General features: G+C 46.0%; 1 protein-coding gene across 9 annotated transcripts in view; it reads left to right on the forward strand.

The window, feature by feature from the left end:
- Window positions 1-24,854, forward strand: part of ACTR3B (ARP3 actin related protein 3 homolog B) — a 98,183-nt gene that overhangs the window by 62,828 nt on the left and 10,501 nt on the right. For all 9 annotated transcript variants that reach the window (XM_025380462.1, XM_025380459.1, XM_025380460.1 and 6 more), the window contains 3 exons: window positions 2,448-2,591; window positions 5,478-5,651; window positions 7,465-7,557. In XM_025380462.1, the coding sequence (XP_025236247.1) occupies window positions 2,448-2,591; window positions 5,478-5,651; window positions 7,465-7,557 (411 nt within the window). The remainder of the gene's footprint in view (window positions 1-2,447; window positions 2,592-5,477; window positions 5,652-7,464; window positions 7,558-24,854) is intronic.

Here is a 24,854-nt window from a genome sequence, read left to right on the forward strand (position 1 = left end):
GATGATGTACTAATACTAATGCCTTTAATTCCTTGAAGGTTAGGAATCACTGCAGTGGAAAGGCTTCATGGTCCATGTGCCTACAGTCAGGGAGAAAAAGGCCAACCTCCTGCACCCGTGCCTTGTACTCCTGGCCATGGTCCTTCCCGTGGGGAGGAGAGGTGGCTGCCCTGCCCTGTGAAGTGTGCTCTAGACTTGAGCCTCCTTCAAGCCAGTGTCAGCACTCCTGTCCGTGGATCTCGAGAAGAGTTAGTGCCCTGGGTGCAGAGCACTCACTGAGAACTCAGGCTGCTGTTTACTCAGAGAGCTGCGCTGCTGAGATCCAAGATGAGGCCCCTAGGCCCCTGGCCTGCACCGCCTTTGGTTCTCTGCCTATTTCTTATGTCTGATTTAGGAAAAGGGAAGAAAATACATTTCACAGCATGTCCAGGCCCACCAAGAAAGTTGTTTGAAAAGATTTTTTATCGTATCTTAGTTCGGTTTTTCCCCCAGTTATAAAAATTACATTGTCATTGAAAATTTGGATAAAATAGAAAAATTTGAAGAAATAAAATTACCTGTAAAGCCACCCAAAGACTTGTATTATGCCTTTATTTGTATAGTCTTTAAGCTCTTTTTCTTTTTTTTTTGGGAGATGGAGTTTCACTCTTGTTGCCCAGGCTGGAGTGCAATGGCACGATCCGGCACACTGCAACCTCTGCCTCCCAGATTCTCCTGCCTCAGCCTTCTGAGTAGCTGGGATTACAGGCATGCGCCACCACGCCTGGCTAATTTTGTATTTTTAGTAGAGACGGGGTTTCTCCATCTTGGTCAGGCTGGTCTCAAACTCCCGACCTCAGGTGATCTGCCCATCTTGGCCTCCCAAAGTGCCAGGATTACAGGTGTGAGCCACCGTGCCCAGCCTGAGCTCTTTTTCTAAGACACATGTCACACGCACACACTTTAAACACAATTGGAATGTCTCATGTCTGGTCTGGGATTCTATATATAATACAATCCTAAAGTTATATTTTGCATATTGATTTAACCCTAATTTTTTTCTCTTGTGGTTAAATATTCTGTGAAAATACATTTAAGAAGTACATAATTTATTTTTCTGTTGTTGGACATGTATCTTGTTTTAATATTTTTACCACTGTCATGAGCTGATATTTATTTAACAGTATTTTAGAAAATATTACGTGTAATGCATAGAATGTGGTAATTTTGAATAATTTATGTGTTAGAAAGCTAATATTATTTTTATGGGTTTAAGTTGATTTTTAATAATTTGTACATATCTTTTAGCTCCATCTTAAAATACTTTACAAATACTTGGACTCTACAGAAAGGCTAAATCTTTTTTTGCTTCTAGAAGTTAGGTACATCAGAAAAAAACCATAGGAGGAATTCAGTAAGTTGTCCTTGCAACTTTACTGGTGACTAGATGCAACTATTAGAATGAATACGTGTGTAAAATGAAGTCAGCGTTTCACTTCTGTTCCCTTCTGTCTCACTTGGGGAGTGTGGCACAGAAGCTGTGATTGCTGTAACGTGAAACCTGAGGGTCTTTACCGGATGATCCAGCGGTAGGCGTTGTCCACTCTGACGGTCAGCATCCTGCTCACCCCTGTGGAACAAGCTGGATGTGTGTCCAAGCTTGTGGCTCCTGTGGCAGGTCTGTGCCCACAGGAAGGCTGGTGAGGGAGCTTTGGACCCATCATTGCTGTGGGCATGTGGATACTTTACACCGGTCCTGCCATTGATCGGCACAGGTGGTGGTCACCCTTCTTTCCTGGTCCCTCACAGACATACCTTCACTGGCTCAGGGAGGCAGTGGAATGAGAGGCTCCCCACCCCCAAAAGCAGTGCTATGTGCTCAACACACACAGTTTCATCTGAACTGTATTATTGGCCCCTGCAGGGTATTGTTTGCCCCATATGATGGACAAATGCGCTGAGGCTGAAGCATGTGAAACTTGCAAATGTGGAGCCGGAATTGGAGTCCAGGTTGTTAGAATCTAAGCCCTGTGTATTAACCAAATTGCTGACTTTTAAACATAAGTAGATTTATAGTTGGCTTAACAATTTATAAATAAAACTTTTTCCTTTTTGTTAGGGAAAAAACCGATTGGGTTTAGTGTTCTCACAGACAGCATTACTTTTTGGAAATGAACTATCCTGTGTGTTTTTTCTTTTCATATTCCTAATGAAGACATCATTTTGGTTGCTTTCGGAGAGCGTCAGATTATTGGAATAATCTGGAAGTTTGAATATAAATGGAATTGCGTATGCAGTCATTTTGAAAGACCTTCTGTACCGAGCTTGCAGAGGGTGGGGATTCTGTAAATGCTTGTTAATGCTGTGAGGTGCAGACAGGGAGGCTGAGACAGGAAACCTTGTGAGTCCAGGCTGCTCTCCACTACAGAATCACTAACGCAGCTGTTTTGCCTCCTCTTCTTCCCTAGGCAGAAGGTTATGTTATTGGAAGCTGCATCAAACACATCCCGATTGCAGGTAGAGATATTACGTATTTCATTCAACAGCTGCTAAGGGAGAGGGAGGTGGGAATCCCTCCTGAGCAGTCACTGGAGACAGCAAAAGCCATTAAGGTAAAAACAGATGGGAAACCGGCTGGTTTGGGGGTGAGAGAGATGGTGTTCTGGACACTTCCCCTCGGTGCCATCATCCCTGCTCCTCCTTTCCTTCCTTTCCCCTTCCCATGAGTGTGGGGCTTGATTTGTTTTACCCCTTGAGTTAAGTGGGCTGAAGATGTAAAGCTTAAGCTCTTCCAAACTAGGTGCTCTGAGGTTCCAGCTATCACTGAGAACAGCTTGGTAGCTGGTGCAGTGTACCAGCATGCAGAGGCGCATTGTTCAGCTGGAACCTCACTGCCAGAGCCTCAACTACCAGAGCGCTCCTTCCATACTGCCTCCATGCTTCACTGTAGAATCAGGAGGCGACTGCAGCAGCAGAACACTGCCACCCTAGAATCCAGAGCTATTGCACAAAATTCACACACAGGTGTGGGTGTGACGTGTGGCCATAAGCATCTCCTTCCTTTACTGCACAGTTTCTGAGTGCAGTGGAGCTTGAGGAGGGTGAGCCTGACACCCACCCTTCTCCTCACTGCCTTCCTCCCTTCTCAGCACCTCGTAACTGAGGCTGCTTGAAGGAAAGGAAGCATCAGAGATGATTCCCGAGGTGTTTTTAGGACAGGAAGCACTGGCATGGGGCAGGCTCTGCAGTTGGGTATGACCTGCCGTACTTTACCTGGAACCAGAGACTCCTGGGAAGGAGGCTCTCAGTGCTGAAATGGTGACATGGGGAAGACGTGGTCCCTTCCATCTCAGGGGGAGGTTTCCTGAGGTATCATTAGACATTCTTTTTTAGACTAAAATTTTTCCTAAGGGGTTACCGTCTCCTTTCTTTGCCTTTCCTCAATGGAAGAATATTTGACTATTTGATCCAAGCTCCCTTGCCACTCCAAATCTGTTAGAAATGTAAGTCAGAATGGAGCCCCTTCATAGTGGCTCACACGTATAATCCTAGGACTTTGGGAGGCCGAGGCGGGAGCATTGCTTGAGGCCAGGGGTTCGAGACCAGCTCAGGCAATATAGCGAGATCTCGCCTCTATTTCAAAAAAAAAAAAAAGGAATTGAGCCTCTTGTTACTGATACCCAGGGTCCACTCCAGTGGGTCTGAGTCCTTCCTATTTCCACCAGGATTGCTGAGCGGCACTGCTAAGGAGGGGCTTTCCTGACCCTCATGCTGGGCCTTACACTCTCCTCAGGGCTGTTGGAGTTCCAATTTGGACCCTGAAATCTGGGCTGGTGTGCTCGATGTGACTGTGTGTCACCCTCCTGTGAAGCCTGGGAGTAAAAGAGACTCTGTTCATAGCCTCCAAATCAGCTGCCCTGGCCCTGCTGTGTGGGGTAGCCCTGTTAGTTCTTGCCTCACTTCTCTCTTTAAAGGAACAGATCCTGAAAGGCGTGGTTTAGAGCTCCCCCTGCTTCCCTTTACTGCCATGGCCTTCTGTGGTCGTGAGCAGGCCTGAGGGAGTGTGTACCGTGAACACACCACCCTTGCATCATGAATCCTGAACCTTAAGATTAAGCCTGTTACTCTGCACCCAACTCCATGGAAGCATTTCATAGGAAGCATTTGAGTTAAGTGAGCTGAGATGCTGTGGGATGTTGACCAGGCCTGTGAGGAGAACTGAATGCCTTTGTCTCCAGTCTTGGTTGATTTGAGGTTGTAATCAGCTGACCCTGTTTCTCTGTGTCATCAAGGAACACAGGGTTGTGTAACACTTCTTGCCTGTCAGTCTTCTTAAAATTCTGCTAGAGTATATCCAAGATACCCAGAAGATGGCATTAGAATATGTTTCAGGGATGCTAAGAAACTTTAAACTTAATACCACAAGAACGTCTTTGGAGGTCCTTGAGAGAACCATTCCTTCCACGGTGTGCTCAGTGCCAGCTGGGCAGCCCACCTGGTGTTTCCCATAGGCAGCGAGTACCTGGGGGTCACCTGCTGCTTGGCTGAGGCCAGCTCTAAGGACACGTATCAACACAAAGGTGTCCAAGAATATTAATCTCACCAGATACTCAGGAAACACTTCGCATCCCTCAGGCTGCCTGTCGGTGCAGGGCGGGGATCGTTAGCGGGTTCTCTCACAGCAGCAGCATCCTGGCAGCTCCAGTCCTCCCCCCTGACTCTCCTTTTCCTTTATTCCCTGGGACCTATCACTTTATAACCTACCATGTCATTTACTTGTTATGGTTGCTTATTGTTGTCTGACTCCCAGCTGGCGTGTAATCTCAGCAGGGATCTGTGTGTGTTTCGCTCACTTGTGTCTCCCAAGTGCCTAGACAGTAAATCTGTGTTAATTGAGGGACTTAGAAGACCCAGTCAACAAGGTACACTATGTCTAGGCAAAGAGATGGTGTCAGTGGAGCCGGTGACAGTGCTGTGGCCAGCTCCACACCAGATTAACAACCGGCAGGTTGACAGTGGCCACCCAGCTTGTGGATGCTGGGACTGAAAGAAGCCTCTGCAGTCAGGTGTTAGGGTGTAGACAGTGCTGCTCTCGGTAGGTGAGGCTGCAGCATGGGTCTGCTGGTCCGGTGTGGACAACAGAGGGGTGCCAGGGCAGGCCATAGGGGGCACCTGAGAGGAACAAGGCAAGACGTGCTTTCTAGACACCTACAGACATCATTTCAGATATGATAGCGATAGAATTGGATAGACCAAGGCTGAGATTAATAGCTGAGTTGCAGAGAAAGCAGACTTACCTGTCCAGAGTCCAAGTGTAACCGTGTCTAATATGAAAGACGATGGAATGTGAGACCTGACACGTATCCACACTGGAGTGACGGTGGGGGTGGTTCTGATCCCAGGGCGTGTTTACTGCATGGGGTTCCTGGTTATTTGTCTGAGGGCAGAGACACTGGGCGGTTGTTAATGCCTGGCAACATCTTTGTGTGTGTATGCAGGAGAAATACTGTTACATTTGCCCTGATATAGTCAAGGAATTTGCCAAGTATGATGTGGATCCCCGGAAGTGGATCAAACAGTACACGGGTATCAACGCAATCAACCAGAAGAAGTTTGTTATAGACGTTGGTTATGAAAGGTTCCTGGGACCTGAAATATTCTTTCACCCGGAGGTAAGATGTTTCCTTTTGTGTGTGCTCAAGTGTGTGGGATGGAGCGGTACTGCCACCCAGAGTGCGGAAAGAGCATTTCCCAGCAAAGGGCCTGTGAGCAAGGCAGCCGTCGTTCTGTCTCCCCGCATCCCCCGTGCCGTTTGTCTGCTTGACAGATTGTTCAGTTTGCCTCTCCTCTTGGCTGTCTGTGTTAATAATTAAAGATGGGTTATACCACAAATAGGAAGACTTATAGGAGCAATAGACGATAATAGAACTAAAAGTAATCTTCAAGGGTTGTGGGTGGTCACATGCTAGTATTACGAGTAGCTATAATCTCAGGGACTGTGTGGAGGTTGCCTGTGCCTCAGAGTGGGATAACATATAACCTTTCCATCTTTGGTGATTGCCCTTCCTAACTTCTAATTTTAACCCTGGACAGTTGATCCTGCTCTGTTCCCTGCTGCAAGTTAGGTTAATCTTCTGTCTAAGGTCAGCATTTCTGTTATTTAGGTAATCTTAAGAATTAGAAATGTCATCCTTTTAACTAGTAGTTGTAAGGAATTATTAGTACTTTTGCAGAAAGCAGTAATTAAGAGGCACATTTTAAGATTTACATATAATGCATTTTATTTATATTTGATATATATTCCTGGCTACTTCAGTTTGTATTCGATAGGTGGGTTACAAGCTGCTGTTTGGTTTTAGATGTGTATATGGCTGTTTTGTGCAGAGAAACAGCATGGAAAGTATACCTCACTAGTAATCTGAAGAATAAAACGATGGCAATGATAATCCAGCGAATGCCCGCTTTTAATCTATGGATTTGAAGTGGACATAGAACGGTCAAATGTCCAGTGAACAGCTTGTGAGCCCCTGAGTGGCCTCCTCCTTCCTCTGAGAGTGCACATTCAAGCTTTCTTTGATTTTTAACATATTTCAAATGAAATGTAATTGAGTTGACGCTTGTTTAACTCATGGAATTGAATCTACGGCTGTTTATTCAATAACGTGATTATCATGTGGATTGTTTCATTTTAAACAAACACTTCTCGTTAAACAAAACACTTCCCTCCATCTTCTAGACCAGGTTTAATTAATCTTTCATTGAACCTGTTTCTTTTTCCTTATATCCTGATTTTCTCATAATACGAATATTGCCAAATGATATGTCAAACTCACGTTTCTCACTGCGTATCACGTGGATCGTGCACATACTCTCCACTGCTCTTATTAGGCTGAATCACTGTGTGCTCATGGTGTGGGGATGGTCTGTCTTTGATATTATCGGTATTTTTTCTTCACTAAATCCATACATTTTACCTCATGAGGAGAAATATGTCATCACCACCCCACGCACATGTAGTCACGTGGGATTCATTTGACATATCCTTCATTCCAATGTGAATTCTTTTTTTTTTTTTTTGAGACGGAGTCTCGCTCTGTCGCCCAGGCTGCAGTGCAGTGGCCGGATCTCAGCTCACTGCAAGCTCCGCCTCCCAGGTTCATGCCATTCTCCTGCCTCAGCCTCCCGAGTAGCTGGGACTATAGGCGTCCGCCACCTCGCCCAGCTAGTTTTTTGTATTTTTTTGGTAGAGACGGGGTTTCACCGTGTTCGCCAGGATGGTCTCGATCTCCTGACCTCGTGATCCGCCCGTCTCGGCCTCCCAAAGTGCTGGGATTACAGGCTTGAGCCACCGTGCCTGGCCCCAATGTGAATTCTTTTAAGTTATAATAAATTGTATGTTTGTTAAAGTTACTTTAAAAAAAGTGTTCATGTTGTTCTATTTGAGAGAAATGTGTAATGTTTCTTTTCTATTGATATACAATTCAGTTTGCCAACCCAGACTTTATGGAATCCATCTCAGATGTTGTTGATGAAGTCATACAGAACTGCCCCATTGATGTGCGGCGTCCGCTGTATAAGGTATAAGCTGTGTGGGTAAGGTACCTTGATTTCATTCCACAGTTAAAGGCCCATCATTCTTAGAAGACGGTATTACTATTTATTACTAGTAGATATTCCTGTTTCACCTTCTGTTTCATAGGATTTGTTAAAGACAGTATAATTGTAAGAGAAAATGGAAATGACTCAGTTAACTAGAATTTTTATTTTATTTCATTTTATTTTGGAGACGGAGTCTTGCTCTATCACCCAGGCTAGAGTGCAGTGGTGCGATCTCGGCTCACTGCAACCTCTGCCTCCTGGGTTAAAGCAATTCTTCTGCCTCAGCCTCCTGAGTATCTGGGACTACAGGTGCATGCCACCATGCCCAGCTAATTTTTTTTTTTTTGTATTTCAGTAGAGACAGGGTTTCACCATGTTGCCTAGGCTGGTCTCAAACTCCTGAGCTCAGGCAATCCACCCACCTCGACCTCCCAAAGTGCTGGGATTACAGGCATGGGCCACCGTGCCTGGCCGACTGGAAGTATTTAAGTATTGTAAATATATTTTATTATTATCTGACAAGATATGTTTTAAGTTGAACAGTTTTAGCCACACATATTGATTGAAAGTAAGAGCGATACCCTCTCCCATGCTTTCCGTGAACTCCTTTGATTTCGTTTTATGCATATGTGGGTTTAGTGCTGATGTGGTGTTGTCAGATAGAAGTTAGAACCCAAAATGGGACAGTCCGATAGAATATGCTCATGTATTTTTTTTTCCCCAAAATTCTTTGATTGCAGGGAATTTTGAAACCTGGAATGAGGAAAATCTAGTCTATGTGATTATTGAGTAAAAAGAAGTCCTGCTGACAGCCAGAGATGGCGAGCGGGTGGTGATGGGCAGTTCGCCTTCCTGCACCTTTATCAGTGTTTGCTTGAGGGAGTCGTGCCGTCAGCTCGGTGGCATGACTCACTCGCCTCATTCAGACTCAGGTTGCTGAACTGTACAGAGAAGAGAATCAGGCTCAACAGACAGCACTCAGCATTGCGTCACCTGTACCGTGCAATACTTTGTATATACATTCTTTAAAATGTATTTTAAATACATTCTTTAAAAAGAATGAGGTAAATCAATATAAATTCAGATGAAAAGATAGCTACAGTATAAAGTGAAAAAGGAACTTGTAAAATTTATATATTTCATTTGATATAAAATATAGTTTGCATATTTTTTGAACTATATATGCTAAACTCTTAAAGTAAATAAAATATCTTTGGGGTAGAATGATGAGTAAGTTTTACTTTCTCCATTTTGTGTTTTAAAGTTGTTTAAAATTTTGTTAAAATTTTTTTATAATTTTATTTCTGTTTAGATAACTTTTGTGGGTATAAACAAATTATAGTTCAGTTTTTACTGCATATTCTTAAACACTTGTCTAATAAAAAGTACAACGAAAGGGAAACTAAAAAGAGACTGGAGTATGAAAATTAAGATAGCAGGTCATGTCCTTCCCACTTCAGTCCCGGCTGACATTCGCTGTGTCTTCTCATCCGTGAAAGCAGCAGCAGGCGAGCACTGTTCCATCTTAATCCCACCATAAAGCAGAGGAAACTGCCAGCAGTTACGGATTGTTCCTGATGGGGTGGGAATTTTCTTGTTTGACAGTTTAGTTCCCTGGACTTCTATAGAAGTTTTGGAGTAGAGATGGTCTTGGAGACCAGGTAGATGGAGTCCGTTATTTAGTAGATAATGACACTGAGCCCCAGAGTTGGGAAAAGGTGGTGAAAGGCACCTGGGTTATGTGCTAGGTGAGATCACATGGCTGCCAAGTGGCATGGTTGACTTTTAAGCCCATTTCCCGCGTCTTTGAAAACTCATGCTTATCCCACCATATCACACGAAAATTATGTAAAATGTAGAGGGAAGAGGATTCTTCTTTTTGTTGCCCACACTGGAGTGTAGTGGCATGATCACATCTCACTGCAGACTCGACCTTGGGCTCAAGCGATTCTCCTGCTTCAGCCTCCCAAATAGCTACAGGCACACGCCACTACAGCCAGCGACATTATTCTTCAAAGAGGGAAACCCTGTCCCTGACCACTTTGTCACTAGGATAACCATTTATTCTCTGTGGCTTTCAGAAGGGTGTAGCTTGGCCCTGGCTGTCAAGTTTGTGCAGAATAAATCCTGTCTTCCCTCAGCCGTCTTGGTTATTTGTACAGGACCTCTCCAGTGTTACAAGTGCCTTGCAAGTGATAGAGAATTCAAGTAGGGTTGAGAGGGGGAAGGATCGACTGTCCTAGGGCTGGCAATGCTTTCTCCTTTGTCACATAGCTGAGCTCTGTACCCCGCTGTGGGAAAGGAGAGACACAAAGGAGGCCACCTCCTTTGCCATCTTTCTAAGTTAGAGTCGACCAGTATGTGTTACGAGAAAAATTAATCCAAAATCTCAGTGTTTAGCAGCAAAGGTTTCTTTCTTTGCACGTGGTTCATATCTGGTGTGGTCGGCAGTAGGCTCTGCCACCATATTGTGGCTGCCCTTGGGAACATGTTGCTTCGGGTCCCTGCTGCCGGGGAGGAGACAGCTGGCGGGCCATTCTGCCCCTCCTCCCTGGGCCGTCACCTGGGCCAGCCTCCACCGGACACTGGAAGCAGGAGGGTGATAGAATGTTTGGTGGGCACCGCTGCCTCTCCTGTAGCCACCAAGAAAGGGACTTCTTTCCAAGGTATGGGGCTTGATGACTAAGTTGAAGTTGAATACTGAGGCCTAAGAATGCCCGTTTCTGTGCGTTAGCCTGCCAGGTAACAGCTGCTCTAGTGTTTTTTTCCCCATGGTGATATGAGACCGGGAGTTGGCCAACTTTTTCTGTAAAGGGCCAGATGGTGAATCATTTTGGCTCCTCAGGCCGTATGGTCTGTGCTGCATTTATTCAGTTCTGCCAGAGCAGCCGAAGACCGTGTTGAACGACTAGGAGTGTCTGGGTTCCTATAAAGTTTTATTTACAAAAGCAGGAGAGAGCCTGTTGTAGACATGTGAGGAGATACTTATGAAAGCCTCGTTCTAATACTGTCCGGGTTGGCTGGTGATAATCATCTGCGGACCCTCCTCAGGTGGTGCATGTGGAGGTGTGGCCTTGCTAGTTCCTCAGCAAGTCAGTGCCGCCTTTAGGAAAGACTGGAAGAGTCACTGCTGAGCTCTGCTGACAGCCCAGGGTAGTCACACATGCTTGGCTAGGGCTTCTGCTGACTCGGTTTCTGGAAGCTGTCAGCCCTCCCAGGTGGACTCTCACTGTGTGGGATGGAGGAGGGTCCCTCCAGAAGCAGTATCTGAGCAGTGAAGCTGCACTGACGAGGTTCGCTCCTGCTCAGTGCACTCCCTGCTATGCTCCCTTCTCTAACTCCTACTCCTAAGTGCGGCGGAGAGCACGCCCCTAATCTGTGTGTGCAAGTGCACAGATCGGTAGGTTTGTGGGTTTTTAAAAATAATTTTAAAACACTCTTCTGGTTAGAAGACATGCTGCAAGTACTTCTGCAGAGCACGCAGTCGCCTTTCTCTGGACGGCGCGCGTTCCTGTGTCTTAGGGGTGTGCCTTTCCTCTTGGTTCACTGTGTGGCGCTTCCAACCTGCTGGGCCACTCTTGCCAGGTAAGACGCCCTGTCTCCAGGAGTGATGTTGCCGATTCCTGACCTCGGCTACCTGTGTGCTTTCACTGGTTTCACAGCCTCATTTGGCCAGCTCTGCTGGCCACATAGACCAGCAGAGTGGGTGCCCTGAAGATGTGCTTTTGGCTTCCGAAGAGGTGGTCTCTCTCCCTCTGCCACACCTGCGCCTTGAGGTGCTTGTCTGGACCAGTGGGGCTGGCCTGTTTCTATTTCACCGGACGGTTGGTAGGATTGAGCACTACCAAGCAAGTAGGAGGTGTGTATTTTAGGTTCTGCTGAAACCCTCCTGGCTGTTGAGTTATGTTACTCAGACTAACAGACGAGGAGAGGACAAGAATATAGAAGGAGAATAAAAGATGGCTTGGAAAATTTAGAATCTTTTTTCCCCTAGCTCTATTGAAATATAATTTTTAATTTTTATGAGTAGTTAGTAGGTATATTATTGAGGTATATTGACAAGTAAAAATTGTATGTCTATATATACACACACATCAAGAGCAGGAAAATTGTGTGTATTTAAGGTGTACAGCGTGATGATTTGATACAGGTATATACTTCGTGGAATGTTTACCACAATCAAGCTAGTGAAGACACCCATCACCTCACACAGCTACCTTTTTCAGTGTGTGCAGTGAGAATATGTAAGATTCCTCTCTTAGCAGATTTCCACTACACCATACCCTCTTCCTAACTACTCAGCATGCTGGAATTAGGCCTTCAGAGCTTGCCCATCTTGTAACTGCAAGTTTGTTCTTTGTGACTAACATCTCCCCACTCTGCGGTGCCTGGTAACTACCGTTTCACTCTCTGCTTCTACGAGTTTGACTAAAAATTCAGAATCTTTAAACAAGCAAAACAGCTTTTTTAGATGAAAGTAGCCATCATCTGGCTGATTTTTATTTCAGTCTGACTTGTAGATGAGAAGGGTATTTACACATCTGCTTTATCTGTTCCGCCTCCGGGAATGACAGGGGCGGGGGCCTGTGGGAAAGCCTCCGTGTGAGAGCAGGTGAACATAAGCCTCGGCCCACTGTGGGCTTCATCCAGGAGCTGTGAAATGGACCGGAGTCTGGGTCCCACCCCAGGAGATTCTGATGTAATTGGGCTTGGGCTGGGTGGAGCCTGGGCACCTGGATCTTAAAAGCTTCCCAGGTGACTCTAATGTGCAGCTAACTTGAGACCCGCCATCAGCGCCTGCCCACTCTTGGATCAGCCAGTGTTTAGTAACTTGCAGCTTTTACTTGAGGGGGAGGCCAATTTGAATCGCTTTGTAATGTAATGGATGTCTTTCTACTTCTCAGTTCTATTCAGGAGGTACTTGAGTACCTACTAGGTACAAGACAGTGTTGTTAAATTAGAGGATTTAAGTATATACGAGATATGGTTCTTGTCTTCAAGAGCTTATAAAAAAGCTAAAAATACTGAAATAACTCTAATGGGAACCTCTACAAGCTAAATGTCATTAACGTGAATCATGCAAATTATGGTAATTGAGAGAAGGGGCAGATTGCATTTAATTAGAGGGGATCAAGAAAGGCTTTGAGAAGCTGCCGTCTGAGCTGAATCTGAGAGCTTGGCCTGCAGAGCTGGGGGTGGGTGGACAGGCCAGGTGGAGGGAAGATAATGAGCGCAGATAGAAGGAGAGTGGGCAGGTGCCTACGGTGCCTGTTTTGGCCAAAGCCTACGGTGGTGGGGAAGGTAGTGGGAAACAAACCTAGGTGGGAGGGTGGGGCCAGCAACAAAATATCTTTAGCCTGCTCCAGTGGGTTGGGAGTTGTTAAAAACTCCTCTTCATGAAGTTTGTGAAGCAGATGTGAATACATCCTACTATAGCAAAGGGATTGATTTTTCTGTAACAAATTGCTTGAATATGTATAATTATGTTAATGCATTTTAAACTAGAGAAGCACGTTGCAGGGTAAATGAGTTATATTTATAATAAATATATACTTATTATTTAGAGACAGAGCCTTGCTGTGTCACCCACGCTGAAGTGCAGTGGTGTGATCACAGCTCACTGCAGCCCCGACCTTCTGGGCTCAGGCAGTCCTCCCACCTCAGCCCCTCAAGTAGCTGGAACTACAGACGTGGGCGACCACGTGCAGCTAATTAAAATTTTTTTTTTTTTTTTTTTGTGGAATTGAGGTCTTGCTGTGTTGCCCAGGCTGGTTTTAAACTCCTGGCCTCAAGTGATCATCCTGCCTCAGCCCCAGGGCACTGGGATTATAGGCATGAACCACTGCGCCGGCTCTATTTTTAGTTTTTAATGTTTAAAGGTATGTTTAAATACCTTTAATATTTGAAGAGAGAAAATCAGAAAAAAATACATACCATTGGTTTTTTTCATCTTTTTTCAAATAGGTCTTTTATTCAGATGAAGTCCTGGCTGAAGTGTAATATGTGAACAGATAAAAAGGTAGCTGCTCTGGTTTTGTCAGGGTAGTGGGCAGAGAACGTTCCAGAGTTCCGCTCTTTTAGCCCCAGTTCCACACTAATAACCCTCGTAACATCTGTTTGATGCTTCCTGTTGATACATCCCAAAATGGCATGGTTTTGTCTTACTGGGAAGGGAAGGCTTATGTTAACAACTGGAAATTGGACATTGACTTGCCCAGCTCACAAGAACATTGAGACACCTGTGGCCGTGGGAGGCTGGTGGAGACATGGATGGTGGAGCTCCGCCACTGCGGCAGCATCGAGTCATGTCAGTGAGCACCTGCAGAGCGCCAGGTCCCCCCGCGGCACTGAGCAGCGGGGCGTGGCAGGGCTGTGCTAGGAGAGCCACAGGAGCTGGGGTGGGTGTCCGAGTGGACAGGAGTGTGAGGATCCGGGTCTCTGTTCTCCAGTGGTGCTCGGTGGTGATGGCAGTGTCTTCTCCGTGCTGCCCAGGGTGGCCACTGAGCCCCTGGCATGTGACTGGTGCAGCTGAGGAACAGCGTTTTAAACTTTAACTATTGTGAGTTGAAATTGCTGTATGTGGCTAACGGCTACCCTATGGGACAACTCAGATCAACTCAGATCGGAGTGAAGGCTGGTGTGACCTGGTCAGTGCAGGGAATGCAGCATGGGAGGGGAAGGGTTTTCCAGCAGCGGGATCTGTGTGCAGCGCTAGGGTGAAGGAGAGTAGCACGATCCTGTGGGTCTGGAGGGAATTTGGCTTCCCTGGACCTCATGTTTGAACATGGGAATGGGGAGTGTGAAGCCTGGGATGTGCTTGGGGCCCGGTTACACAGGGCTTATGGGGAAGGCACAGGGGCCACCGTTACCAACTGGGCCTCCGAGGAAAGACAGGCACATCCACCTAGAGGGGCCTCGCATGGAGTTAGATTTTATCCTGAGGGCGTTGATGATTTTCTCCAGGGGTGTGATGTGACCCAGTTTAAGTTCTAGAAAGGCACTTGGGCTGCACCAGGGGATGTAGATTGGAGATGGAGTTTGGATTCAGGAAGACCAGGCGGAAGGCCACTGTAGAACCACGTGGAGGCAGGACAGCGCCTGTATTGGGAAGTGGCCGTAGGTGGCTCCTGGAGGAAGCGGGGAGAGGAGAGAGGCTCCAGAGCATAGGTGAGAGCTTGACGAGTGCGAGGAAAAGGTTCAGGGTTCTTGCTGCTTATCTAGGAGGGCGGGGGGTCATTTACTGACAGGAGATACAGGAGCGGGGCACCTTTTTGAGGCAGCGAAAGACTAAGTCTAGTGTGGTGGAGATGTTGAGTTGCATTTGTAGGTTGAAGGCTTTGCAGGTCTGGGCCAGACATAGAGATTTGGGGACCAAAGGTGTGCTAACAGAAATAAAAGGTCTGCAAATGGATGTCACCGGGGGAGAGTAGCAGGTGAGGACAAGACGGCCTTAGCCTGAACCAGCAGAAAGGTCAGACTTTTAAGGATGGGCAAGAGAAAGGAGACCAGAGAGACTGTCAGTCAGGGCTCTTCAGAAACAGAACCAATAGCGGGTATTTCACAATCTCTTTTTCTTTTAAGAGGTGGGTCTTGCTGTGTTGACCAGGCTGGTCTCAAACTCCTGGGCTCAAGCCTTCCAAAGTGCTGGAATTACAGATGTGAGCCACCACACCTGGCCACTATCTCTCTATTATCTATAAAATTTAAGAAATTGGCTTCCTTTCAGGCTGGCAAGTTCAAAATTTGTAGAAGGCTGGCAGGCTGGATACTCAGGCAGAATTCCTTCTCGGGGAAATCTTAGTTTTTGTTCTTGAGACCTTCAGTTGATTGGATGAAGTCCAACCACATTATAGAGGGTAATCTTTCCTTAATGCTGACCGCATCCACAAAATACCCTCACAGCAACACCTTGGTTAGTGTCTGGTTAAATCACTGGACACTGTGCTCTGGCCAAGTTGACACATAAAATTAACTAACTGTCACAGAAGTCAAGAAGGAGTCGCCAGAGAAGAGAAAGAAATCTCTAGAAGCTAGGGTGCCCTATTAAGTGACACTGAGAGGTCACACAGGATGAGGCTCAAGAGGTAGCCCTTGGGTTCACCACACAGGGGTGAGCAGCCTCGCGAGAGAAACCCGGCAGAGGCCAAATCACAGCAGTTGCAGGCCGAAGAGGGGGTGGTTAGAGGAAAGAAGATGTGTGGGTAATCCTTGTAAGACATTTGCCATTCGTTGTTATGTCCCTTCCCATCAGGCAGCTGTTTGGAGCCGGACCTGGAGATTTGCTTGGATTTCTCCTCGGACACTGTTGGGTATCATAACAGCCCATATTTTAGACATAGGTTTGTTCACACTTTGCTGGGATTGCAATCTCTGGGTTCAGTTCGACACTGAAAAGCTCCAGTTCCTAAGGAAGTAAAACTTTTCAAGAACACAATATAGAAATAGCAGGGGCTTCTAATAGAGCTGTCCTCTTAGCCTGTCGTGGTCGTGGGCACGGAAATAGCAGGGAGAGGGGAAGGCGTGTCTGTGGGCGGTTCTTTGCCTTGCACCCGCAGTTACAGAGGATGGCTGATAGGTGGCACTGTGTGTCTGCCAAACGGAGTTAAGAAGAGAGCTTCTTAGTATTCCAGGAATGAAAATTTTTGTTATTTTTAATACCACATTTGATATTAAGAACTTGCTGTTAATATGGATTTTATTTCCAGTCTTTCTGACATAAATTTCAGGAGATTGTTGGGTCCTGTGTGGTGTTTATAATGGTATGTGCTGTGGGATTCTTTTACCAGCTTAAAGACACGGCCTTTCCATCTGCAGAGGTGGTTTAAAATGGAGACTTTTATTTGGCATCATGAAATATACATTTATCCGGCAGGGTAAGGTTGCAGGCTATTGAGAAATCCAGTTGACATGGGGAACTGAATAAATAGACGACGGCTGACACCAGGTGGGAAGTGAAAGGTGTGCTGTGAGACAGGGTTGGAGGGAGGAGGGTGGTCAGAGGTTCACTGAAAAGAACTTAGACTCTACACATGAGCGGAGTGCATGATTTCCAATCTAAAATTCATGTTCAATATAGAAAATTTGAGATGTAAAAAACACTATTACAAAGCAGAAGTTACTCCTTTATAGTCGCTGTTTGTTTGTTTGTTTGTTTATTTATTTATTTATTTTGAGACAGAGTTTCGCTCTTGTCACCCAGGTTGGACTGCAGTGGTGCAATCTCCAGTCACTGCAACCTCTGCCTCCTGGGTTCAAGTGATTCTCCAGCCTCAGCCTCCCGAGTAGCTGGGATTACAGGCACCTGCCACCACGCCTGGCTAATTTTTGTATTTTTAGTAGAAACGGGGTTTCACCATGTTGACCAGGCTGGTCTCGAACCCCTGACCTCAGGTGATCCGCCCGCCTCGGCCTCCCAAAGTGCTGGGATGACAGACGTGAGCCACCACGCCTGGTCATTGCTGTTTATGTTATTACTTCATCTTTCCCTTTTATTTTCATGAACTGTATATAGGTAGGTAGATATATCCTGTATCCTGTTATATTTATGTTCCATATGCTGTGTATTAACACCACTATGCTGTAAGCACTTTCTTAAGCGATTGAAATTCTTTAAAAACCTGATTTGTAATGAGGCCTGATGCTCCATGCTGTGTCCGTTTCAGTACCAACTCTCTTTTTTGTATTTAGGTAATTTTGATACTTTTCTAGCTTAGGTCAAGATTTATTGCATTACCAGGATATGTATGCTTTACTGGCATAATCTGGCATACACAGGAGTCTGTAACTAATGGTGCTTTTTGAATCAAATGATTGTGATTTGAGAATCTGCTGGCTTGAGTGGAGCAGATATTTTCTGGCTAAAATGCTGACCCGGTTTAACCGGTTTTTGAATGTGTTTGGATTTCCAGTCACAGTTCTGAGTGGGCTGTGGGAGGGAATGACTGTGGGCTGGTGTCAGGAAAGTGTCCAGAAGACTGCTGATTGCCAGAACGTAACCCAGGAGATTTGCCGATTTCTCACATTGTGTCAAAAGTGATAAGGGATCACTTTGTTTTCTGAATTAAATGTTTTTTTAGAATCAGTCATATCGGACTTTGGCTTTTGTGGGAAGCGTTTTGAGCAGTATTATTTTTAGATTGTCGTGGTTAAGAGTATAGATAGGCTCCAGGGCCAAGCCGCGTGGGTCTCCACTTGGGCCAAGCTGCTTCCTAGCATCATGACTGCACTCATTCCCCAGCCCCTGTGTCCTCAGGTGCAGGATGGGCCAGGTGTTGCTGCTGAGAGAGCTTTCTTTCTAGACTGTTGTGTGGGGTAATCTGCTTCTTTTCTATAAATAAAGGGGTTTGATTTTAAAATACTAAAATGTTATTATTTGTGACATCTTTCCTTTCTTTCTTAGAAAAAATGTTTGCTTACTCTTCCTTGTGGAAATTGATTAAGAATGCAGGCCGGCCTTCGTGGCTCATGTGTGTAATCCCAGCACTTTAGGGGGATGAGGCAGGAGGATTGCTTACGACCAAGAGCTGGAAACCAGCCTGGGTAAGATAGCAAGACCCCATCTCTACAAAAGAAAAAATTAAAAAATTAGCTGGATGTGGTAGCACGCACCTGTAGTCCCACCTACGTGGGAGACTGAGGCAGGAGTATCCCTTGAGCCTGGGAGGTGGAGGCTACAGAGAGTTAGGATCGCACCACTGCAGTTCTGCCTGGGTGGCAGAGTGAGACCTTGTCTCAAAAAAAAAAAAAAAACCCTATTAGGCTAAATGTTTATATTTTTGAGGTACAGAATTATTAGAATAAGCACTGTTGCTTTACTTTGAGATGAGATGGAAAGAATACATTTATTGGTAATTTCACATATTTCTCTTTTTTTCTGCTTTTTCCTCACTGTGAAGGTGAAACAAGCTTAGGTAATAAGAAACTAAAGCAAATGACACCTGTAAGCCACATTTAAGCCATCAGAGTAATGCTGGATAGTCACTTGAGTTTAAAAATAATAAGCTCAGACACTGTTTTAATCCTTATAAAAGACTAGTTAGAAAACCAATTTTACTTTGATGCAAACAAGCTAGCTAAAGTTAGAGAAGGGGTACTAAGAAAATGAGTGGGGACAGTCTGTTCTCTCCTGATCCCGCCCCTCAGCTGCTCTGGGGACATCTTGTGTTTAATCTCCCATCAAGACTCCTGCTGAATACATTTTAGGCATGAGAGGGAGACTCTCAACCATGTCATTTTCTCAGAGAAAATTGGATTGTGTGTTGGTAATAACAGTACCTGTCACACTGAGAAATGGTTTGTCGTGGGCATGGCTGAGAGGCTTCAGACCGACTTTGTTGTGGTTTGCTCTCTGATTTATTTCTTGTGTTTTCAAGCACCGGGAAAGGGATGCTGACAGTGTGAGGGGCTGTGAAGGCTGCGAAGTTGGGTCTAGGGCGTCTTCCTTTTCCTTGATAAAGCAACTTTTCTGTTTAGAATGGAAATAACCCTTCCATTAAAGTTTTTCCATTTAATCTGGGCGAGGGGGGAGGTATTGCTTTTGTAGTTGAGTGTTAAGAAAGGTTTTCCTTGGTTTCAGTTACTATAACACTTAATTTTTGATTTTCTGTTTGTCATGTGCAACGTGGTCGTTGATGGTAAGAATGGGTTCAAACGGACTAAGGATCTAGAACCAGAAATACCATTTGACCCAGCAATCCCGTTACTGGATATATACCCAAAGGACTATAAATCATTCTGCTGTAAAGACACATGCACACGTATGTTTATTGCAGCACTGTTCACAATAGCAAAGACTTGGAACCAACCCAAATGGCTATCAATGATAGACTGGATAAAGAAAATGTGGCACATATACACCATGGAATACTATGAAGCCATAAAAAAGGATGAGTTCATGTCCTTTGCAGGGACATGGATGAAGCTGGAAACCATCATTCTCAGCAAACTAACACAAGAACAGAAAACCAAACACTGCATGTTCTCACTCATAAGTGGGAGTTGTACAATGAGAACACATGGACACAGGGAGGGGAACATCACACACCAGGGCCTGTTGGTGGGTCTCTTAGGAGAGGGGAGAGCATTAGGAGAAATATCTAATGTAGATGACGGGTTGATGGGTGCAGCAAACCACCGTGGCACGTGTATGTATACCTGCATAACACACCTGCATGTTCAGCACATGTACCCCAGAATGGAAGCATAATAATAATTAAAAAAGTAGTAACGCTTCCTCCATTTCCCACTGCATCGGACGTGGAGGTGTTTACAGCCACAGAGCACTTTTTGCTCTATTAGGAGATGGCAAGTCTTTTGACCTTGACTGGCCCTCAAGGCCAGGGTTCCACCTCACTGCTTCAGAGTTGCTTTCTGTTTGTCCTGGGGAGACATGCTTGTTGATGGTGTTGTGTTCTGCTGCGGAGGGGAGTCCACGTTATAAGAGGCTTGTTGTTGGATTTTGAAGTTTATCCAGAGGAGGGTCCCCAGAACAGCAAGAGGTCCTGAAAAGATGGCCTGTGAGAAATGGTTGAGGGAAGCAGCATTGTTTGACTGGCGACCCTGCAGGGAGCATGAGGCTGTCTTGGGACACGTGATGGGCAGCTGGCTGGACGGTGAGCAGTGCCGAGGAAGGAGAGAAACCAGGGCCAGGTGGGTGGCAGATTTCAGCTCAGCACAGGGAGAGCTACTTTACAAATTGGTCTATACAAGGTGGGGTCCGAATTCTGTGACATGGGAGGGGAGGCTGTGTGGACTGGTGGTTAGAGTGCTGTGCTGAGTGCATGGGCTGCGGGGGGTGGTGCCCCCGTGTGGTGAGTGCGTGGATCCTGCATGGTGGTGAGCACGAGGTCTGCAGGTGTGGATGCCACGTGGCCGTGAACTTCTAGACTGCCAGGTGTGTGTGCTGCCCTGCCTACCGCTTGTTCAGCTGTGTGACTTTGGCAGGTTACTCGATCTCACTGTGCCTCAGCGTCCTTCTCGGCAGAATGGGGATGGGACTAGTACCTGCTTTATCCCATTTTTGGCAAGGTGAAAGGAGTTGGTGTGTGGAATTGCCTTCAGCTGTGTCAGGCAGTGAGTAGGCACTGTCATTGTGTTCCATGAAATGACTTCAAGTGATACTCTGAAATGGCGCTCCACATCCAGGCCAGGGCAGCAGATTCCTCACCTGCTGCGGCCTCTAGCCAACTGACTTTTCTATTTGTAAAGTTCCCAGGGATTTTGCCTGGTTTCCTTTGCTTTTTTGCCCCGGGCAACTGCTGCCTTTTGGGACTCCTACATGTCTTGGATTAGCTGCAGAGTGGCACACCACTTCCCCAGTGGCCCTCTTTGCTGGTGCGCAGGCATCTTTGGTTTTACTGCTCAGCGCTAACTAGGGCAGGGTTTCTTAGCCTTGGTGCTATTGACATTTTCATCGTAGGATGTTTAGCATCATCTCTGGCCTCTCCCCACAAAGTGCCAGTAGCACCTTCCCACCCCCACCCAGTCCCGACAATCAAAATCGTCTCCACATGTTGCTTAATGTCCCCTGGAGGCACAATTGTCCCTGATTGAGAACCTGTGCACTAGGGAGAAATGTTAGGAGGTTACCAGAATCCAAGGACTTAATCAGAAATTGTCAGTTATTGTTTCAGGTTCTTGAGTTACTTGCTGGAGTCTTTTTTCCTTTACTGACCCCCCTTTATTCCAGAGGGGAGAGCGAATGAAATGCTCCTCGTTCATTCCACGATGGCTGTGGAGGGTCCCTGCTTACCGAGCGCTGTGTGTAGTGGTGGCTTCAGGGAGGAGTGGACAGACAGGGTGTAGACCTGACCCTGCTCAAGCCTCTGCATGGCCCAGGGCGGAGAGGGCCAAACAAGAGAACCCACTGTGCTTGTCGCCGTCCTGCCTTCCCTGGGCCGGTGCTGACGTCATTACCCTCTAATTTCCCCCCAGACCTGCCAGCGGCCTGGTGATGTCGTCGCAGATGAGGGCGTGAGAGCTCACGGGTGAGGGGGTTTGCTGCTTGCTTCAGGCCCCAGCACCAGACAGTGGAGGGAAGTGTGAGGCCTTTGGGCATCCCCACCTGGCTCCAGGGAGCAGGCTGGGTCAGGTTGTGAAGGGCTCCAAACGCCCTGTCAGGAAAACCGGGTTTGGGGTCAGTACTGCTTCGTCTTCTTAAACGCTTGTCTTCTGTCGGGCCCTGCTCTCATCTGGTGTTCCTGTCAGGCTGACAGTTCGATAGAGCCTATCACTTAGCACTTGTATGTTCCTTTTAGACTGTATTCCACCCTCCACTGTCGCTCTGGCAGGTCCCCCTTGTCCCCTGAAACTTCTGCCGTCGGCAGCGGGGCGTGGGGAAAGAGTTGCATCCGGGAGTCAGCCCCATGGGTGGTGTGGGACAGCTTAGGGCGAGGGGTTCAGGGGCTGCTGAAGTACAAGCCAGTCCCTTGACCTTGTCCTTGGGAGGTGCCGTCTAGGGCAGGTCTGCTCTGGCCTGACTCCCTCAGGATGCCCCACACAGGGACCTTCTAACCCGGAGGCTGTCGTTCTGTGCATAGAGCTAAAGTTCAGTTCAGTAATTCTAGGCCGAAGCTCAACGTGACGAAAACGAGAGTACTTTGCAGCATTAATTTAGAAATGGTATCTGGGCAGAGCTAGTGGAAGACTTGTAGGACGGCAGCCTGCCTGTGCAGGAAGCGTGTGCAGGAGACCTCACCAACTGTGCGTTCTTACGGATCCGGAACCCACTGTGCGTGCCACATCCGTGTAGACAGTGGACGTGGGGATGTCTGCTGGGAGTTGTTGTGTTCCAAAGCTCAGGCAGGAGCAAAACATGAGATTTAAACCTGTTATTTGGCCTGGGGCACAGAAGCTCTCGCTTTCTCCCGGAGTTCTCTCTAAAGTGTGTCTGTGTGAAAGGGGATATTTGCCAGTGGGGAGGAGTTGGGTTGGAGGGTGGGGACGACAGGAGTGTATTCAGAGGGCGGAAGGAACAGGGTGGACAGTTACTTTGGTAACAGATCAAGGGTTGTTCATTCTTCAATACTAAAGGGTTTGTTGAGTTTACATGAGAATTTCTCAACACAAAGCACGACGTGGAACTAGGGTGGGAGCTGGAGTTTGCTTTTAGGAAATGTCTCGAAGTATAGTGCGTATTGTTTTCCTGTTGTCCATAGCAACTATGGGGGATTAAATGTTAAAAATGTTAAAATAAAATTGGGCGACTTGGCTCAATCTTACGTCCTCACACAGTTACAGAACATTGAGAAATGAAGAGTTAGAGACTGTACACATTGGCTAAATGTGCCCCCTCTTTAGGGCGTCTTTCTTCTCATTTAAGTCCCTGATGCCACCTTTTCAGCAAGGCCATTCCTGCCGTCTCAACTCAGAGTGACCCGTTGCCGTCACTTTCTCTTATGTTGCTCTGTTTTTAAAAGTTCGACTTTGAGATGTAATTTATATAGAGTCACATGAACCCATTTTAAGTGTATGGTTTGAAAAGAAAGTTTACATACTTAGGTGATAATCACCACAGTTAAGGTACAGCGGGAACCATGGCTGGCGGGAGTTCCTCAGCCTCTGCTCCAGGAAGGCGTCCATCTGCGGGATTTGACTTTCCAGAGTTTCGTATACAGGAGTCCCTTCTTATCCGTGGGGCATGTGTCCCAAGACCCCCAGTGGATGGCTGAAACTGTGGGTGGTGCCACACCCTCTGTATACGATCTTTTTTTCCTGTGCATACATACTTTTCATAAAGTTTACAGATTAGGTACAGTAAGAGATTAGCAGCAATAACTAATAATACGGATCAGTTACAACAGTGTGTCAGCATCACCACTCTTGTGCTGTGGGGCTCTTATTAAATAAAGTGAGGGTCACCTGAACCCAAGCACTGTGATGGTGCGGTAGTCGGTCTGATCACCAAGGTGGCTACTGAGTGACTCAGGGCGGGTGGCATGGACATGCTGGACAAAGGGAAGACTCGTGCCCTAAGCGGGACACAGTGGGACAGCTCGAGATTTCATCATGCTTCTCAGCATGGTGTGCAGCTTAAAACTTAACAAAGTGTTTTTTTCTGGAATTTTCCGTTTAATCTTTTCAGACTGTGGTTGACCACGGGTAACTGACACCTTGCAGCGTGAGCCACAGATAATGGGGGGCTGCTGGAAATGGAGTGTTCCACGTATTCTCTGTTTCCAGCTTCCTTCACTCAGCTGGTGCTTTTGAGGTGTGCGTGTCATTTGTCCCTTCGTACTGCTGGGAGCGCCTCAGCGAGCGGCTGTGCTGCAAGTCAGCCGTACCCTGCTGGCGGACATTTGAGTTGTTTCCAGTCTTGGCTATTACAAAAAACCCTGCTATGAACATTGGAAATATACTCAGCGTCTGCTGGATATGTTTCATTCTCCTTGGGAAATACCTGGGAGTGCAGTCGCTTTGTTGTATGGTAAGTGTACATCGTTTTCACTTTGTGAAAACTGCCCGACTTTTTCCAAAGTACTTACAGCATCTACCCTCCCACCAGCAACGCACAAGAGTTGCAGTTGTTCGTCTTTACCCAAACTTGGTGTGTGGTGGATTTAAGCTGTATGATCCTGATGACAAATGTTGTTGATTGTCTTTTCCTGTACTTAGCGGTCATTGTATATTTTCTTTTGTGAAATGTCCGTTTGAAACTTTTGCCCATTTTTAACTGATTTGTTTATTGAGTGACAACTCAATAATGAGAGTTCTTCAGATATCCTGGATACAAATCCTTTGTCAGATTTATGTGTTGCAGATTTTTTTTCTAGTCTGTGGCTTGTCTTTTCATTTTCTTAGTGGTGGTTTTTGAAGAACAAATGTATGGAACCCCATTTATCAACTTTTTTCTTTTATGGTTCATGCTTTTTTATGTGCTAAGAAATTTTTGCCGCCACAAAATTACGAAGTTTTAAAAAAATGGTTTTTAAAAGAAATTTTGTACTCTTAGCCCTTACATTTAAACCAGTGATAAATTTTGAGTTAATTTGTGTATATGAAATGAGAAAGTAAATAAATGTTCATCCTCTCACCCATGGATATAAATTATTCCCACATCATTTGTTGAAAAAGACTATTCTTTCCCTATTGAAGTATCTGGGTGACTTAGTGTAAAATCATTTGCCCACACATGCATAGCACTGTTTGTATGGTTATATGAATAAATGAAAGAAATGAATTTATATAATATCTTTGAAGGCAACTCAAGATCATGTAATGCTTCTCAAGTATTATAATGAACATTTATTTTCATACCCTAGTGAATAATTTTTAATTAA

This window comes from Theropithecus gelada, chromosome 3 (assembly GCF_003255815.1).
Source record: "Theropithecus gelada isolate Dixy chromosome 3, Tgel_1.0, whole genome shotgun sequence".
In the NCBI taxonomy this organism is placed as follows: domain Eukaryota; kingdom Metazoa; phylum Chordata; class Mammalia; order Primates; family Cercopithecidae; genus Theropithecus; species Theropithecus gelada.